We start from the raw sequence: 17,480 nt of genomic DNA, 5'->3' as shown, positions 1-17,480 counted from the left end.
TTCCGAATGTCATCACCCCTAGGAACACAAATTCTACCTCGAAAGGTCAATAAACCATCACGATTCAAACCAAATTCAGAAACTCCTGTTAAATCATTTTTATTCTTCAACTCTAATAACTGAATATCCAATTGTTGCTCCTTTAGAATACAATCAATCAAAGTAGAGCGGAGAACTAGTGCAGATAACTGATCTACTGTACCTGGGAGATATCAGAGTTATTTCGTTCCTTTGCAAATCGAGTAATAACGGTTTCTGAATCATGGAACCCAATAGATAACTGGATTTACGGCTTAAAGCATCTGCAACGACATTAGCTTTTCCAGGATGATAGCTAATGGTGCAATCATAGTCTTTACAAGTTCCAACCACCTCCGCTGCCTCATATTCAATTCTTTCTGCGAAAACAGATAACTCAAACTTTTATGATCTGTAAAAATTTCACACTTCTCACCATATAAATAATGCCGCCTATCGTCAAGGCGAATACTACAGCTGCCAACTCCAAATCACGCGTGGGATAATTCTTCTCGTATTATTTTAGCTGACGAGAAGCATAAGCGATTACTTTCCCACGTTGCATCAACACAGCACCTAAAACCCTGCTTTGAAGCATCTGTATACACAACAAATCCTCAGTGCCGCAGGGAAGTACTAATACAGGGGGAGAAGTTACTTACTTATCTTTCAAAGTTTGGAAAGCTTGTTGGCATTCTATGGACCATTCAAATTTGATAGCCTTTCGTGTCAGCTCGTCAATGGTAATGCTATTTTCGAGAAATCTGCTATATATCTTCTGTAATACCCAGCCAAGCCAAGAAAACTCCGTACCTCTGAAACTGTCTTTGGAATGGACCATTGCTTAATAGCTTCAATCTTGGACGGGTCGACTGCCATTCCTCCTTTTGACACATATGGCCTAAAAACGCCACTTGCTCTAACCAAACTCACATTTCTTTAATTTTGCATATAATTGCTTCTCTCTCAATCTCTTTAATACGATCCTCAAATGCCCTATGAAGTTCTCGTGTCGTAGAATATATCAAAATGTCGTCAATAAATACAATCACAAAAGCGTCCAAATACGGCTTAAAGACACGATTCATCAAATCCATAAACACTGAAGGAGCATTAGTTAATCCAACGACATCACCAAAAATTCATAATGGCCATACCTCGTTCTAAAAGCAGTCTTTGGTATGTCCTCCGTTTTTACCTTCAATTGATGATATCCGGATCGAAGATCGATTTTTGAAATACAGTGGCCCCTTGCAATTGATCAAAAAGATCGTCGATTCGAGGTCAAGGATATTTATTTTAGTAAGAGTTACCTTATTGAGTTCACGATAATCAATCCATAACCCTCAACGATCCATCTTTCTTTTTCACGAACAAAAACCGGAGCTCCCCATGGGGAGAAACTAGGGACGGATAAACCCTTTATCTAATAGCTCCTGCAATTGATTCTTCAATTCTTCATTTCAGTTGGATCCATTATGTATGGAGCTTTAGAAATTGGGGCTGTACCTGGATTCAATCAATAACAATTCTACCTCTCGATCAGGAGGTAACCTAGGGCACATCATCAGCAAATACGTCAGGATATTCCTGAACCACTTCAATATTCTGTAATTGCACATTACTGTACCTATTCACATCTGATACTAAGGCAAGAAAACCAGTACAACCCTTATTCAATAATTTCGTAGCTTGTAGATAAGAAATAAGGGAATACTTAACGAGGAACCTAGCCCAATAAATTCATCACCCTCATGACCATCAGTTACAAACCTCACGGTCTTTTCCACACAGTTGATCACAGCATGATAAGCGTATAACCAATCCATACCCAAAAAACATCGAAAGCAACCATTGGAATTACAATAAAATCAGTACAACAATCTCGAACCTATCTGTACTGGACATGCCTTAAGAATACTTGTAGGACAAATCTCATCACCAGAAGGCAATATAATATTGAATTGTAAAGGCATGATAGTAGGCTCACGAGGTAAGGAATACATGAATACTTCAGACATAAAGGAATGAGTTGCACCAGTATCAATCAATGTAAGTGCTTCCTTGCCAGATATTAGAATATTACCTGATATGACTGAAGAATCAGGATTGGCTCCTTCTTTTATCATCGTAAAAATTTTGCCTTGAACTTTTCCTTTATCAGAGGAGAGATGACATTTCTGTGTATGCCCCATTTCTTTACATCAAACATCGGCCACTTCCCACTAGACATTCCCTTTTATGTGGCTTGCCACATTTAGGACATAATGGTCGCTCCATCTCTGAAGAAGGCGCAGAAGGTTTATTGCGTTGTTCCATTTTGCCTTTTCCTTTGTGACCACCTCGAGCACTAGTACTTGCCCCTTGCCCTCTCGCTTGAAAAGCTTGCCTTCTTAATTGCCGCTCCTTTTCAATTTTTTGTTCATCGTGCTCGGCAAGTAAGGCTCTTTCAACAATGTCTTGATAAGTGATCACCTTGGCCATATGAACATCCCTTCGAATTTCTGGTTTCAACCCACGAAGGAAGTGTTCTCCTTTGTCTTTATCATTTTCCAGCAATAAATGGAACAAACATGCATCCTTCTTTCAAATTTCAATGTATATTCAGCAACAGACAGGAGTCTTGCCTCAACTCAAGAAATTCTTTGACTTTCTTCGCTTTAACTTCTCTTGAAAAGTACTTGGCATAAAATAACTCTTTGAACTCTTCCCATTTTAACTCGCGAACATTGACTGTCACTTTGGTAGCTTCCCACCAGATGCGAGCAGCTTTCACTAGCATAAACACAGTACAGCTCACTCTATCCCGATCAGTGAACTTCAAATAGTCAAATATAGCCTTCAAAGATTTAACCCATTCAAGAGCTACGAGTGGATCAGCACCACCAACAATTCGGTAGGGTTCATTCGCCTGAATACATCATAAGAACTACCTTCGTTGCTTTCCACTCTACCCTGTCCTCTTCCTTGACCATGACCTTGGGTTGAGGTATGCAGGCTCAACAACTGTTGAATTTGTTCACCATGAACTTTAGCATGTTCTTGTATTAATTTACTGAATTCATCTACAACGTTGGTAGTCCTATCAGTAGTAGGGGTCCTATCATCCCCTTCAATAACCTTTCGTTTAGGAGGCATTTCCTACACGTAAGCTCACTTTAACATAGATATGAAGAAAATACATCAATAACAATGGAATATGATCAACTCTCAATGTTAAAATCAATAGATGCAGGATCGAAAACATACCGGATTGTCCTAGGTAGAAGAAGTCATATACAGTCCAAGAACTTCGCTCTGATACCAATTGAAACAACCCACTCCCATGACAATAACATTAACTAATTAACATATACGGAAGCCTTAGCATTTAAAATGGAAAGGACAATATATCCTTTACATCATAAACATAATCTATACTATATATATGAACATTCAAAAATATCCTCCAACACGTAACTACAAGCCAACAAATTCAACCAAATACATGATGTTTTTTAAAACTTTATATATGTTCACTCTTCCCTAATAAAAAAAGACATGTTAGAAAGTCTTTCCCTTGGCCTCTTATATGACTTCCTCCCCGCCTTGAACAATCCATTTCAGTCCTTTTTATCACCTGCATCACATGACATAACTAGAATGAGAATAATCTCAGTAAGTAAGAAGCTGTACATAGCAATTACATATACATAGCTTGGCTTAGGTCATGGCTGTGGCAATGGCGGTAAAGAATGAATCCTAAATCTCCAATCAATGCAAAGGGTATAATATCATGAGTTAAAGGAAGGAAATGACAGTACTGTGACCTGTGACCTGTGGCAAGTATCTCTTGGTATAAATATCAATACTGTGAGAGATACTTTAGAATCATGTGATTGGCCAATGACATGCATGAATTACTATCATTCCTTGGCTTTAATCATAGGAAACTTCATTGAGGCATTTTACCAAACACTTGATCAATGAATCCAATGAAAATACTTGAACAATGAACATATAACAATATATCAATCAAGTATATACCGATGAAAGGAGCTAATTATCAAAAAACATGGATTTATATACATATATTTATCATGTGAGCATAAGGAGAAGTTTCTACTTACACGCCACAATCACTATGATGGCTATGATGAGCTTGAATGAATCCTACAAACAATAATCACAATCACAATCATAAATCATCTCCAATAATCCAATGAATCATGAACCCAACTTAACCATCAATACTCCAAACCCTTATAAACTCCAAGAATAGTAAGTTCTTACCTTGAAGTTTGAAGATTTAGGTAGGAACAACTAAGAAATATGCTATGATCCTTAAATTTGGAGTGAAGAATTGAAGGGAAGAAACTTGAGAGAGGAAGGGTTTGATCGATCAAGGAGAAGTGGAAATAAGAATAAGCCCTATCCAAGGCAATATATAAACCTTTTATTCCCTAAAAAACGTGTTTTCAATTTTTATAAAGACTGCTGGCGCATATGCGCGACTTTCCTCGGCGCATATGCGCGCCCTTTGCTACCAAAAACCCAAAAATCATCACCCCGCGCGCCATGGCGCGAGTTCTGGCGCGGTTGGCGCGCCTCATTCTGCCCAACAACCTCAGTTTTAACTTCCGAATTTGCAAACGTGGTCAACATGAAAGTAGTAGCCCTATGTGTTTTCTTGCATCTCCCAAAATTTCAGGTCATTTTGGGGTCTGAGTAAAACGTTATGCACATTCTCCCAACATATGTCAGTGCAGGAACAACGAAACACACGACACACTTCGGGCCGCTTTTGGCTCGTCTTCCCTAAGGATTTGAACAAAACTCAAAATAAGAAAGTTATAGCATTATATCTTATCTTTCTAATGGAAGCGACCTCACATCAATTGGATCAATATACAAAACATTATACTAAAAACCACAACTACTGCCACGTTTGTCATATCATTTCTGCACTTCCATTTTCTATTTGGCTCAAGTCAACTTTCTATTCTACCCATTCATTTCCATAATCATCACCAACTATGAACATAATACCAAAACAATAACCATTTAAATAAAGATATCCATAAACAGTAACCATTCAACATAATCTCAACCAGTAAAGCATAAAACATGATCATAATAATAGTAAACCATAAGGATTAACATAATAAAAGGTTGGACTATTACAAAACGGGTTCCACTGGGGCTTTGTCCCTCACGAATCCCCATTTTCTTACCGTCACAATCAAACCACTTCATTCAAAAAAAAATATTCATCATTTCCATCACTTTATAAAAATACATGCATCAATATCATTATCTTTTAAACCAGACATGCAACAGGTCTTTTAGCATTTATCATTTTTCATCATAAATTTCCATAACCTTTCAAAACAAACATTTTTAACATTCATTACAGTTATCAAGACTCTGCCAGGACACATAACATTTTTAGGTGTAAAATGACGTTTTGCCATTGAAATCCTAACTTTCCCATTTTACACCTAGACATTAAAATTTCGACCTGAACCCATCCAAACTTAACATAACACCTTAAACCACACCCTTAATCATTTCTTAGACATAGATTTAAGCATGTTGACTAAATTTTGTAATTCGTTTTAAAACTTGGACCGAACTCCCGATTTTATCTCGAATCAACTCGAAAGTCAACAAAAATTTCCCAGACTTTAACCATAGATTAATAACACCTAACCAGACCCTATACACCCAATTCAAGCCATTTAGAACACTTAGCAACACCTGGAACCCTTCTGAATTTTTTGCACATTTTCAACCAAACCCTAGCCCTTAACCAACACATGTTCCTTCGATCCTAGCCCCAAACCAAAGGGACCAGACCCGACCCTAACCAACTACCCTAGGACCTTTACCGAACCCATAAGACCCTCCTAGACCGGCCCTAACGAGCCATGCACAAAACTCCCCCACACGCACGCACCACGATTGTGTGGCCAAGCCGCTTGGCTTCGGCCTTTACCCATGAACCAGGTGTGACTCCACCCATCTAGGACCACGACACAACCCTCCTAGAACTTCTAGACGTGACCCAAACGCAGCTCGCGGCCTGCACCCCCACAAGGCCACAAACCGAACCTTAGCAAATCGAAATCCCTTGGTTTCGATCAGCTCTTCTCCCCTCCCTCCAGGCATGTCCAACCCCATCTAGGACTCCTAGACAGCCCTCAAATCATGCCCATATCAACCTTAACCTGGCAACCCATTGTGAAACATCAAGATCGTGAGTTTCTGAAATCTAGCAATGCATGTGTGGCTACACCTGAAATATATATCATTCCTGCGACAAAACATACCATCAAATCTGATCGCGTTGAAGTTTAAGAAGTTTCTTACCAGTAATTAGCCCAAAGTCCTCGAAATTTAACTGAATTAATACAAATTTCCTCCAAAAATTTCAAAATTTTCAATGTAGCCCTTAAAAGATTCGAAAATTACATTATGCCCCTACAAAATTTTCGAAATTTGCATTCTTGATCCCTCAAAATTTCAAATTTAGCCCCCTGAAACCGTAAAATTCTCGAAAATAATAATTAAATTTCTAAAATTCTAAAATAGACCCTTAATATTGCGAGTTTTTAAATAAGGTTCTCATATTATTGGTTATTACACTTAGGTCCCTAAAATTCCCAATTCAAGCAGTTCTACTCTTAATTCCAACTAGGTAGAGCATGCATCCTAATTCCTTCTGTGTTCTCAATCTCAAAAATTAATTCTCACAAAAATCATATAACCCATGCAAATCAAGCGATAAATTAAAATTGTAAACATAAGGGCTACCCGTGGTCAACGTCGAATCTGACTCCGCCTCAACCTCCTCGACATGCATCACATATGCTCTGCCAGTAGTGGGGCCCTGATTCCTCTGGCAGTCAGCTGCTTTATGGCCTTCTTCCTTGCATACGAAGCATCTGAAAGTGCCCCACATACACTTACCATAGTGAAGTTTGTTGCACTGCTTGCATGGCAGTCATCCTTCTGGCTTAGGAGCCTCTGGTGCCTGAGGTGGCTGATGTTGTCTTGGCCTCCTAAACTACCCCTGGGGCTTAGTTGCCCCTCAGTGGCCCTGTAAACTACTTCTTCTAGGGCTGGAAGTTGGACTGGGCCTGGGCCTGGGATCTCTTCTGCTGCATTTCAAAATCGATATCCCTCAGGGCATGTTCTGCCTGAAAATCACACCCAGTCGCCTCATCATAGCTAGCCGGTCCCATAAGCATCACATCCCAACGCAAATTCGGCCTCAGCCCATACATAAAATGCCACAGCTTTTGGGCGGCATCTCTAGAAATGAGGGGCAAAAATGACAGCCCTTGCAAAATTCTGGATGAACTCAGCCACAGTCGAGTCCCCCTAGCGGATACTCATGAACTCCCTCATCAGGCGACCCCTGACATCAGGTGGGAAACACTTACCATAGAATGGCTCCTTGAACTGATCCCACGTGAGGGTAGCCAGGTTCAGCCCGTGTGCTGCTCCCTCCCACCAGAGGGATGCATCATCTCTCAACAAATATGCGGCGCACCTGACCCAGTTGCCATCCCTCATATCTAGGTACTGAAAATGTAGCTCCAAGGATCGAATCCAACCCTCTGCCAATAATGGATCAGTGGTTCCCGAACTTCTTCAGGTTGAGCCGTCTAAACTGCTCAAATATATAAGTCTGAGATCGGGGAGCCTGTTCCAAAATTCTAGCCATACCCTCCAGTACAAGGGTAGCTGCATTCAATGGCAGTGGTGTTGGTGGAGGGCCTCTGCCGCCTCCAGGAATATCGTTGTAAAGCCCCGAAAATTTAAAGGTCCACGCGAACCACATGCATACAATTATTAAATTCTTTTTGTATTTTAATTAATGGTTTTAATTGCATAAATTAATTATGTTGTACATATTTGCAGTTTAAAATATATTTTTTTACATTGTTGCATACAAATGTATTTTTAAATGTTATTCGATTTGCGATCGAGGAACGGAGACCGAGGGCTGAAAAATAGAAAAATGTTTTTATGGTTTTCGTTTTTAATTATTTAAAATGTGTGATGATTTTTCTTATTTTTGAAAATAAGGGGTTTTGAGGTGATTTTATTCGTCGGGACGTAATTTTTATCGGTGTTGGATTTTCAACAAAAATACAGACTTTTTTGACAACCCGGCTATTTAATTCACAAACTATTTTTACCAAAACTATTTAATATTTTAATTAAATCCTAATTAAGACTAATGGGCCTAATTGTTGGCTTGATAGGCCTAAAGCCTTGTTAGTGTTTAATTAGTATATATTAAATATAAAACGTTCCCCACACTTCAATTTTCACTTCCCACTTTTCCCCAATAACCAAACTCTCCCCACCACCAATAATTCACGTCACACACCATCAAAAAACAAGAGGAAGTTTTCAAATATTGCATGGAAAATCAAGCCACGGTCGTTCTTCGCAATCTTCAACGGTTTTTTTGCGCTTAAAATACGTAAAAGCACGCCTATTCTTTCCTTCAAAACATCATCACACCATAGTATTTGTTTATGCATGATTTTTGAAAAAAAAACATAGCACACAAGATAAATTTTCGTAACTACATGCTTACGTGTTCTAAATTGGTGTTTTTAATTTCCTAAATCATGTTTTATATGTGTTAAAGGGGCTGCTATGATCAGAAAATGTTTAGACATTGTTTTACATGAGTTTAGAGTCCTAAAATAAGCCACAATCAATGCACAAAATATAACACGAAAGCTGGAAGCCTGTTGCTGTCTTGGGGGTTTGGTTCACATGTTTTAGGGGCTGGGCTTGATTCGGTTGGAACCAGGGGCTAGCTAGGATCAGGCATGAGTCGAGTTAAGAGTCCTAGCCACGGTAGGACTTGAGACAAGAGGCTGGGAAGGAGTCCTAGCAAGCTAGGACTCCAACCCGTAAGCTGCTAGGAAGTTGCGCAGGGTTCAGCAACATGGCAGGAAGAGTTGGCTCGGCCTGGAGGCTCTGGGCTTGGGTAGGTCAAGTTGTTAGGGCCCTAGGACAGTGCTTGGGGTGCTGGTTCATGGGGTGGCTCGATGGTTAGAGGCTCAGCAACAGAAACAAGAGTTATAGTGCAAGTGGGTTTCTCGGCCAAGTAGTGTTGCTGGGATGTATGACTTCGGTTTTCAACTGGGGCTCGAGTCCTATGGGTTCTAAGTCTCCAGGAGGGTGCCTAGAGATGTTGGTCATATGTTGGTGCAAGGGGGCTCGACATGGCTCGAGCTTAACACAAAAACGTGGGGGAGAAGCTCATGACATCAAGATAGGCGAGATGTTGTTGACAAGCTTCAGTGGTTTGCTGCTCACGTCCAGGGGCTTGGTTTGGTCTGGGCTTGGTTTAGGCGTGGTCCAGGGAAGGTTATGGTCATGAGGGGTTAGTGGTTAGACGGCTGGAAGAGTCCTAGGCAACTAGGAAACCCAATTCAACATGGACACTACAAACACACACACGCATGCACTTGGGGTCGAGTTCCTGAAGTGTTTTGTTCGAGCCAGGGCTTGGCTTGGTCAGTAGGGTCCCTAGGTGGGTTGGCTAGGTCTTGATTCGAGGTGGCTCGGGCGTGGCTCGAATAAATTAGGAGATGACTCGGTGTGTTCGAATATGTGTCAAAAACGAGATTTTAAGAACTAAAAATAAATCCATGGATCCACGGGTGTGGCTCATGACTTGGAAGGGTAGAATAAATAATAAAAAGGTTATGTTAAAAATTTGTGATCAAAATAATGAGTTTTGGGATTTATTCGGGATTTAATCGCCGCACGAAATGCTAATTAACGAGTTAATTGAAAATCCTAGTTTAAGTTTTATAAAATTATGAAAAATTAGGTTTAAGCTTAAATAATTATTAAAAGTGTAAGTTTTCAATTTGGGAATTTTATATTGAGATTTGTTTTAATTCGGGATTAAAACGCATTAATACATTATATTTAAAGATTTATTTAAAAGTCCTCGTTTTAAGCTAAATAAAAATATGAAAAAATTCATGTAGGCTTAAATAATTATTTGGTACATGTTAGAAACAATTAAATTAAGAAAAATGTAAAAACGGAAAATTTTATGTCTAGGGGTAAAACGGTCTTTTTACACCTAAAAATTAGTAAACGTCATGGTAGTGCTCTAAATGTTGTTTTATATGCTAATATGATTATTTTCAATGATTATGGATGTTTATATGTTAATATGTCAATTTTAAATGTTTATGGATTTTTAAGATGTTAATATGTTTAATGTTTTATGATTTAATATGCTAAAACGTTTATTTTAAATGCTTATTTTAAATGTTTATGATGTTAAAATGTTTATTTTAAAAAATTTCATGGATGTTTATGATTTTTATATGTTAAGTTATGATTTTTAAATGTCTATGATTTTTATGATTTAAATATAGACATTTAAAAGACATGTTGCATGCTTGGTTTCAAAATAAAAATGATATTATGCATGTTTTTATTAAGTGATGATAACATGTTGAAGGACGTGAAGGGATTGTGAATACTACATGTTGGAAATATCGTGAGGGTTATGGTCCAGTGGAGCCTGACGATCGTATTTCCATTGATATGAATACAATTATATGATTGGAGATGTCGTGAGGGGTGAAGGCCCTAGAGGAAGCCCATTTATGGGAAAAGGCCCCAGAGGGAGCCCTGACGATCGTATTTCCAATGACACGAATATGTTAATACGTAAGGCCATGGCCCAGTTGACCGGTGACAGTGTTGCTGGTGTCCCCCGTCGCCCAGTACTGTGGTTACATGTAGATGGATCCATCGCCCAATACGTTTAAGAATACGAGTCACAATTAACGATCTGAATTCAACATACACGAACATGAATACGAATATGAATATGATTATGTTGATATGAACATGATATGAATATGAATATGTTGATATGAATATGTTTATGCATAAGATTATGAAAATGTTTTTATTTAAAAGTTTTTTGCATCATGAAAATGGTTACGAAAATGTTTATGTTCATGCATCTGCATGAAAACGATATTTTAAGTAAAATTATTTTTCACTGTTATATGTTAACTGTATTAAGTATTACTTGTTATCAAGGATATGACGTGTTGAGTCATTAGACTCACTAGGTGTGATTGATGCAGGTTATATTGATTATGAATATGATAATGGAGGTCTTGATGGTTAATCTGACTGGACTGAAGGTGCACATAATCCGAGGACCGACATTAGTTTTCCACACTAGTTATTATTTATGATTTTAAGTAATGTTAAAGATATTTTTACGTCTTTTATTTATGTTATGAGAGATTTTTAAGAGGTTATAGTATGGGCTATACTTTTCAAATAATGTTTTTAGGTTGGTAAAATGTTTGCCGATTTTATGCTTTAAAATATTTTCCTTTGGATTTTTAAACAACAGTTGGATGTTTATTTTTAAAATGATGTCAAAAATATTTTATGGTTCGGCCGATGATAAGTGAGGTTAAAAAAAAATTCTAGCACGTTTTAAGAAAACGAATAGTAGACGTTTCAATCATCATGACGATCTGTACTGGGGGCACATTTGGGAGGCATGATATCTGAATACAATCTGAATTCTAAACGTAACACATCATGAAATTTAATCTAGTTTTAAAAACAGTACACCTTTAAATCGTGAAAGCAGCTAAAAATTCATCGTAAATAATCTTAAAATGTATATCATGTAATCATGTAGGTGGTAGCAGTAAAATATTTAAAACATTTAAAACATAAAAGCTTACAGGCTTGAGGCTTGAAAACTGAGCTGCAGAAGCTGGCGGTGACACAACCCTATACAGGACCCTTGCTCTGATACCAACTGAAATATCTACTCCTTAAAAATGTTACAATTTTTTTAAAAAACTAATAAAAGAAAATCCCATTTAAATGCATGCATGCAGGACGGCTGAAAATATGCCTTATAAAAAATTTAATCGTAAACAATCGCCCAATAAAATGCTGCAGTTTAAAAATTTGCCAACACGGCCATCACTAATGTGCGTAAAATAAAACAGGTAAAAAAAGTCCTGGAAAGACATCAACATATCATAACCAACGTATAAACTTATCATGTCTACTCAAAACTCATAAAAATGTGATGTGCGGAAAAATATGGTCCTCGGGTCCTGTACGCACATCTAGTCCTGCCTACTCAGAATTCGGCACCTCCAGCCTCCTCATCAATATGCTCACCTGCATCATTAACACATAGTAAGTTTAAAGACTCAACACAACTGAATCGTTAATAACAAGTACATATATATAGCATGCAATAGTGAAAAGTACAGTAATAAAAATACGGTTCATGATCTTTAAAGTGTAAACGTAAAAATAATAAAGCATACATGTCAAAAAATATCTAACATAACATCATATACGTGTTCATTTCTTTTAATTGGATTTCGTTCATTAGTTGTGACTTTCGTATCATCATGTCAATCGATGGATCCATATCTGTGTAACTGTGGTACCTGGCCGCGAGGACATCAGCGACATCATTACCCGTCCACTAAGCCCTGATCTTACATGTCATTGTGGCATCGTGCTAGTCACAACCAAATCTCATCCTTCAAAACTTGACATCATATTTATCACTTAATAAAATCATGTATATACGTAAATTTTTCTTAAAATCAAGCATGCAACGTATTTTCATAATTTCCTAAAAATCTATGTTGAAAACTTATTCCGGTGCTTTGACAAAAATACTTACCAACTGAACTAAGCAACTGAACTGATCATCAACTGAACACGTCATCTGCTGAACTTAGTCAACTGATCGATACAACTGAACTTCATTCTCGGCAACTGATTCTTTACCAGCTGATCTCTCAGCTGTACACGTCATCAGTTGAAAGCGACGACCGACAAAATAGTACATATACCTGCAACTAGTAGTGGAACGCCGCATTGCAGAATGAACAGTGTACGACTGTCAGAATATATCGACGTGGCAATCAACGGTTAGAATATTCAAACATTCTTTAATGTTACCGTTGAGAGGAGAGCCTATAAATAGTTGAAGGCAGCAACTGAAGACTACCCCGACTTTCATTTATCTCATTCTACTTGCTGTTACGCTGCACAATATTTACTCACAATCAGAAATCAAAGCTCACGCTTATCAGTCATATCAGTAGTATTCAAGACTACGTTCTCGAGCTTAAATAGCACTTTGTAATCGTTGATAGATTTTTTAAGTTGTGCTAAGATCAGTTACGATCTATAAAAGTGTTGTATACTAAGAGTTTCAGTTTTGGAAAAGTGATAAGTCCAAACTGAAGTGGGTCAGTACAGTGTCGTGTATTTGATCAAAGTCTTTTAGTGGATATCCTATCTTCGTGATAGAAGGGGTGACGTAGGAGTTATTCAAGTCTCCGAACATTCAGAAACATATTGTGTCACTACTTCATTTTTAATTTTCAGTTGGATACTCTATCTTTCAGTCAGTTTATTTTCCGCAACTGTTTTATTCAGTTTAACTGATTGTTATTGACCGACGGGATATCTAGTGTCAGTTTGTAACAAAATTGAACTCATATTGTCAAAGAATAGTTAAATTCGAGCAGTGTTTATTCAACCCCCCCTCTTCTAAACACTCTTTATTCGATTAACCGATCCTATCAAGTGGTATCAGAGCGAGTCATATCCTATCAAAGATTATCTATACTCAAATTTTTCACTATGTCTTCATTCAACAAGATTCCTATGTTCTCAAGAGAAGACTTTGATGATTGGAAGATCAGGATGCAGGCTCACCTAGCTGCACAAGATGATGATATGTGGTACGTCATAACTGACGGACCTATGAAGATTTTGAAAGCCAACACAGATGTTGCCATTACTGATGGGGCACCTCATCGTATAGAAAAGCCAAGAGATGAGTGGACTACTGAGGACAAGAGGAAAGCAAATCTAGAAAATGTAGCAAAGGACATATTGTACAAAACACTGTACAAAGTAACGTTCAGTAAAATCAAGATGTGCAAGACAGCCAAAGAGATTTGGGAGAAGTTAATTCAGCTTTGCGAAGGCAACGAACAAATCAAAGAAAACATACTTTCTGTTGCCGTGCAGAAGTTCGACAACATCAGAATGAAAGTTGGAGAAACAATGCATGAATATGATGAAAGAATCAGCTGCATCATCAACGAACTAAATGCACTTGGAAAGGTGTATTCAAACAAAGAAGTTGCATTCAAGATAATCAGAGGTCTTCCCAAGGAGTGGGACGTGAAGACCATGGCAATGAGAGAATATAATGATTTGAACAAATTTGAACTCCATGATCTATTTGCTGACTTGAAGGCATACAAGTTTGAACTACAAACTCGAGAAGGAGAACCATATACTCCAGCAGCTACTACTGCCTTAACTGCTGTAAGAACAGAACCAACTGGTTCAGTTGAGAAAGCTGCTGATCAACTAAGCAATGATGCCATTTCATTGTTCATTAAGAAATTCGGAAGATTCATGAGGAAAAATCAAGGAAACTTTCAGAAGAAATATTAAAGAAACAACTCCAGAGAAGAGTCAAATGCATGCTACAATTGTGGCAAACCAGGTCATTATATTGCTGACTGTCCCAAGCCTAAGAAGGACAGTCAAGTTTCAACTGAAAGAAAGAAGAAAGTGTATGAGCACAAGAGGAGATCTAAGGATGACAAGAAGCCTTACAGAAAGAAACATGAAGTACTCCTAGCTGAAGATAGCAAAGCCAAATGGGCAGACACTGACAGCGAGGAATCAGAACCAGAAACTTCATGCAGTTCTAGTGACGATGAAGAAGAAGTAAAATGTCTGATGGCTGCTGATACAGAACTAGAGTCCAGCAGTCAACAGGTATTTGATTTTAGTTCTACTGATTTTACCAGAGAAGAACTTATCTCAACATTGCATGACATGGTTAATGAGTATCAAAAGCTTGCTTTATCGTTTGAAAAAGCCAGAGCGAAGCAAAATGATCCCAAAGACGATAAAACAAAAACTGATGAATCAGTTGATATGTTGAGTCTGAAAAGGGAAATTGCTGAGCTCAGAAATGAAAGAAGCAGGGATCAATTAATGATTCAAAAGTTGTTGCTTGAAAATTCAAAGCACACTGAGCTTATTCAGGCTTGGAACAAATCGTCTGATGCTTTAACTGATATACAGAATTCTCAGAAATCAGTTACTGATAAAACTGGTTTAGGATTCTGTAGTAAAGATGATTCGTCTTCCAAAGATACTCAGCCAAAACTGAATATAAACAAAGGAAAATACATTCACTTTGTAAAATCAGTTATGGTACAAGAACAAGCTGAGCCGAGTAAACTGATTGAACAGCCAACTCAAAGTATGACAAGGAAAAAAGATGTGGAATTGGTTATAGCCCAAAAGTTGTGACTGACTCTCGAAGTCAGCAACCAAAAATTTTCAGTAAAAATTACTCAAATGGCTACTCAAATTACTACAACAGTAAGCCAGTTCAAAAGAGATACTGGCTGAACAATCAGTTGAAAAAGGGCAAATCACATGTTGTATCTCCTGCACACCATACACCAAGCACAGAAAAACAGGGAAAGACCATCTGGAATACAGCAACTGGACGGTTAGTTAGACTGATCCAAGTCTGGATTCCCAAAGTACTAATCAACTTTGGACCCAAATAGAAAAAGGGTACCAAAATCTTATCTTGTGTGTGATTGCAGGTAACAGGTACAAGCATTGAATCTATATGGTACTTGGATAGTGGATGTTCACGCCACATGACAGGGGATTCAAATTTATTATCTCAACTAGTCAAATACACTGGACCAAACATCAGTTTTGGAGATAATTCTAAAGGTAAAACTGTGGGTAAGGGTAAGCTTATCCATGGTAACTTCACCATTAATGATGTATTATTAGTTGAGAATCTTAAGTATAATCTGATCAGTATCAATCAATTATGCGATAATGGATTCTCAGTTCAGTTTGACAAACATTCTTGTTCAGTCAAAAACTCAACTGAAGAGATCATCCTAACTGGCAAAATATGTGGAAACACTTACAAAGTCAGTTGGAATGATCAACCTTATGCACCAGTATGTTTTATTGCTTCAAAATCTTCTAAAAACTGGTTGTGGCATAAGAGATTAAACCACCTGAATTTCAAGTCTATTGCATATTTGAGTAACCACGATCTTGTAACTGGACTACCCAAAATGGATTTTATCAAAGACAAAATTTGCTCAGCATGTCAGTTTGGTAAACAAAACAAATCTTCTTTTAAGAACAAGGGTCGTAAATCTTCTTCCCGATGCTTATACCTGTTACATATGGATCTATTTGGTCCAATACCAGTCATGAGCTTAGGGAGAATGAAATACACCTTGGTGGTTGTAGATGATTTTTCAAGATTCACTTGGGTAATATTTCTCAAGTCCAAAGACCAAATTGCTGCTCAACTGATTAAGCTTTTCAAAAGATTATTAAATGAAAAATCAGTTGGAATTGATAGAATCAGATCTGATCGAGGAACTGAGTTTATCAATCAAATTTTTTCAAATTATTTAGAGAATGCCGGAATTAAGCATGAGCTCTCAGCAGCTAGAACTCCCCAGCAAAATGGTGTAGCTGAAAGGAGAAATCGGACCCTCAAAGAGGCTGCTAGAACAATGCTTGCTGATTCTGGTATCTCTCAAAGGTTTTGGGCAGAAGCAGTGAACACTGCGTGTTACACTCAAAACAGATCAATGATTAATAAGAATCATATGAAAACACCTTATGAGATCTGGCATGGAAGAAAAAGCGTGGTTTCCTACTTCAAAATATTCGGCTGCAGATGTTTTATACTTGTTAATGATAAAACTCATTTAAAAGCCTTTGACGCTAAATCTGCAGAAGGAATATTTCTTGGTTATTCTTCAGTGAGTAAAGCTTATAGAGTCTTCAACAAAAATACTTTAAACGTTGAGGAATCTATTCATGTTGTGTTTGATGAATCTGCACTAACTATTAAGCCAACTGATACAGTTGAGCTAGCTGATAGATTTACAGATATAAGCTTAGATGATGATGATGAAGAAGATATCCATAACCTCCAAACACCTGAACCGGAAGTATTAGATCAACCAGAAGAACCAGAAGTTGTTCTTAATGATCAGTTAATAGAGCAACCAAATGATCACTGCCATATCAAAGATTCAGAACACTCAGCTGTCACACACTCTGAAGTTGGACCATTGTCATCAGTTAAACTTAGAAAAACTGAACGTCATACAAACTGTTGTTACCTCTCTGACATTCGCAGTTGAAGATATACAGAAAAACAGAGGTATACTTTCAAGTCTCACTGCCACTCAAGACTCTATCCACAAACGAGTCGACAGTGTGGAATCACTTGTTTCAAGAAAAATCGACTTGCTTCAAGTCGCAATGACTACTGCTATCAGCAATATTTCCGACTCTGTTAAGCTCCTATC

The 17,480-nt window shown here is 37.8% G+C and overlaps 1 protein-coding gene across 1 annotated transcript in view; it reads right to left on the bottom strand.

The window, feature by feature from the left end:
* LOC140822384 (uncharacterized) overlaps nucleotides 1-2,213 on the bottom strand; it is a 15,389-nt gene extending 13,176 nt beyond the window's left edge. Inside the window, exon 1 of the mRNA XM_073183138.1 lies at nucleotides 1,929-2,213. Within this exon, the coding sequence (XP_073039239.1) occupies nucleotides 1,929-2,213 (285 nt within the window). The remainder of the gene's footprint in view (nucleotides 1-1,928) is intronic.
* Between the last annotated feature and the right edge of the window lie 15,267 nt (nucleotides 2,214-17,480).

The sequence above is a fragment of the Primulina eburnea genome, unplaced genomic scaffold, assembly GCF_022965805.1.
Source record: "Primulina eburnea isolate SZY01 unplaced genomic scaffold, ASM2296580v1 ctg811_ERROPOS3073944+, whole genome shotgun sequence".
Lineage (NCBI taxonomy): Eukaryota > Viridiplantae > Streptophyta > Magnoliopsida > Lamiales > Gesneriaceae > Primulina > Primulina eburnea.
The sequence above is the reverse complement of the archived record's forward strand: the minus strand, read 5'-3'. Positions and strand labels throughout refer to the sequence as shown.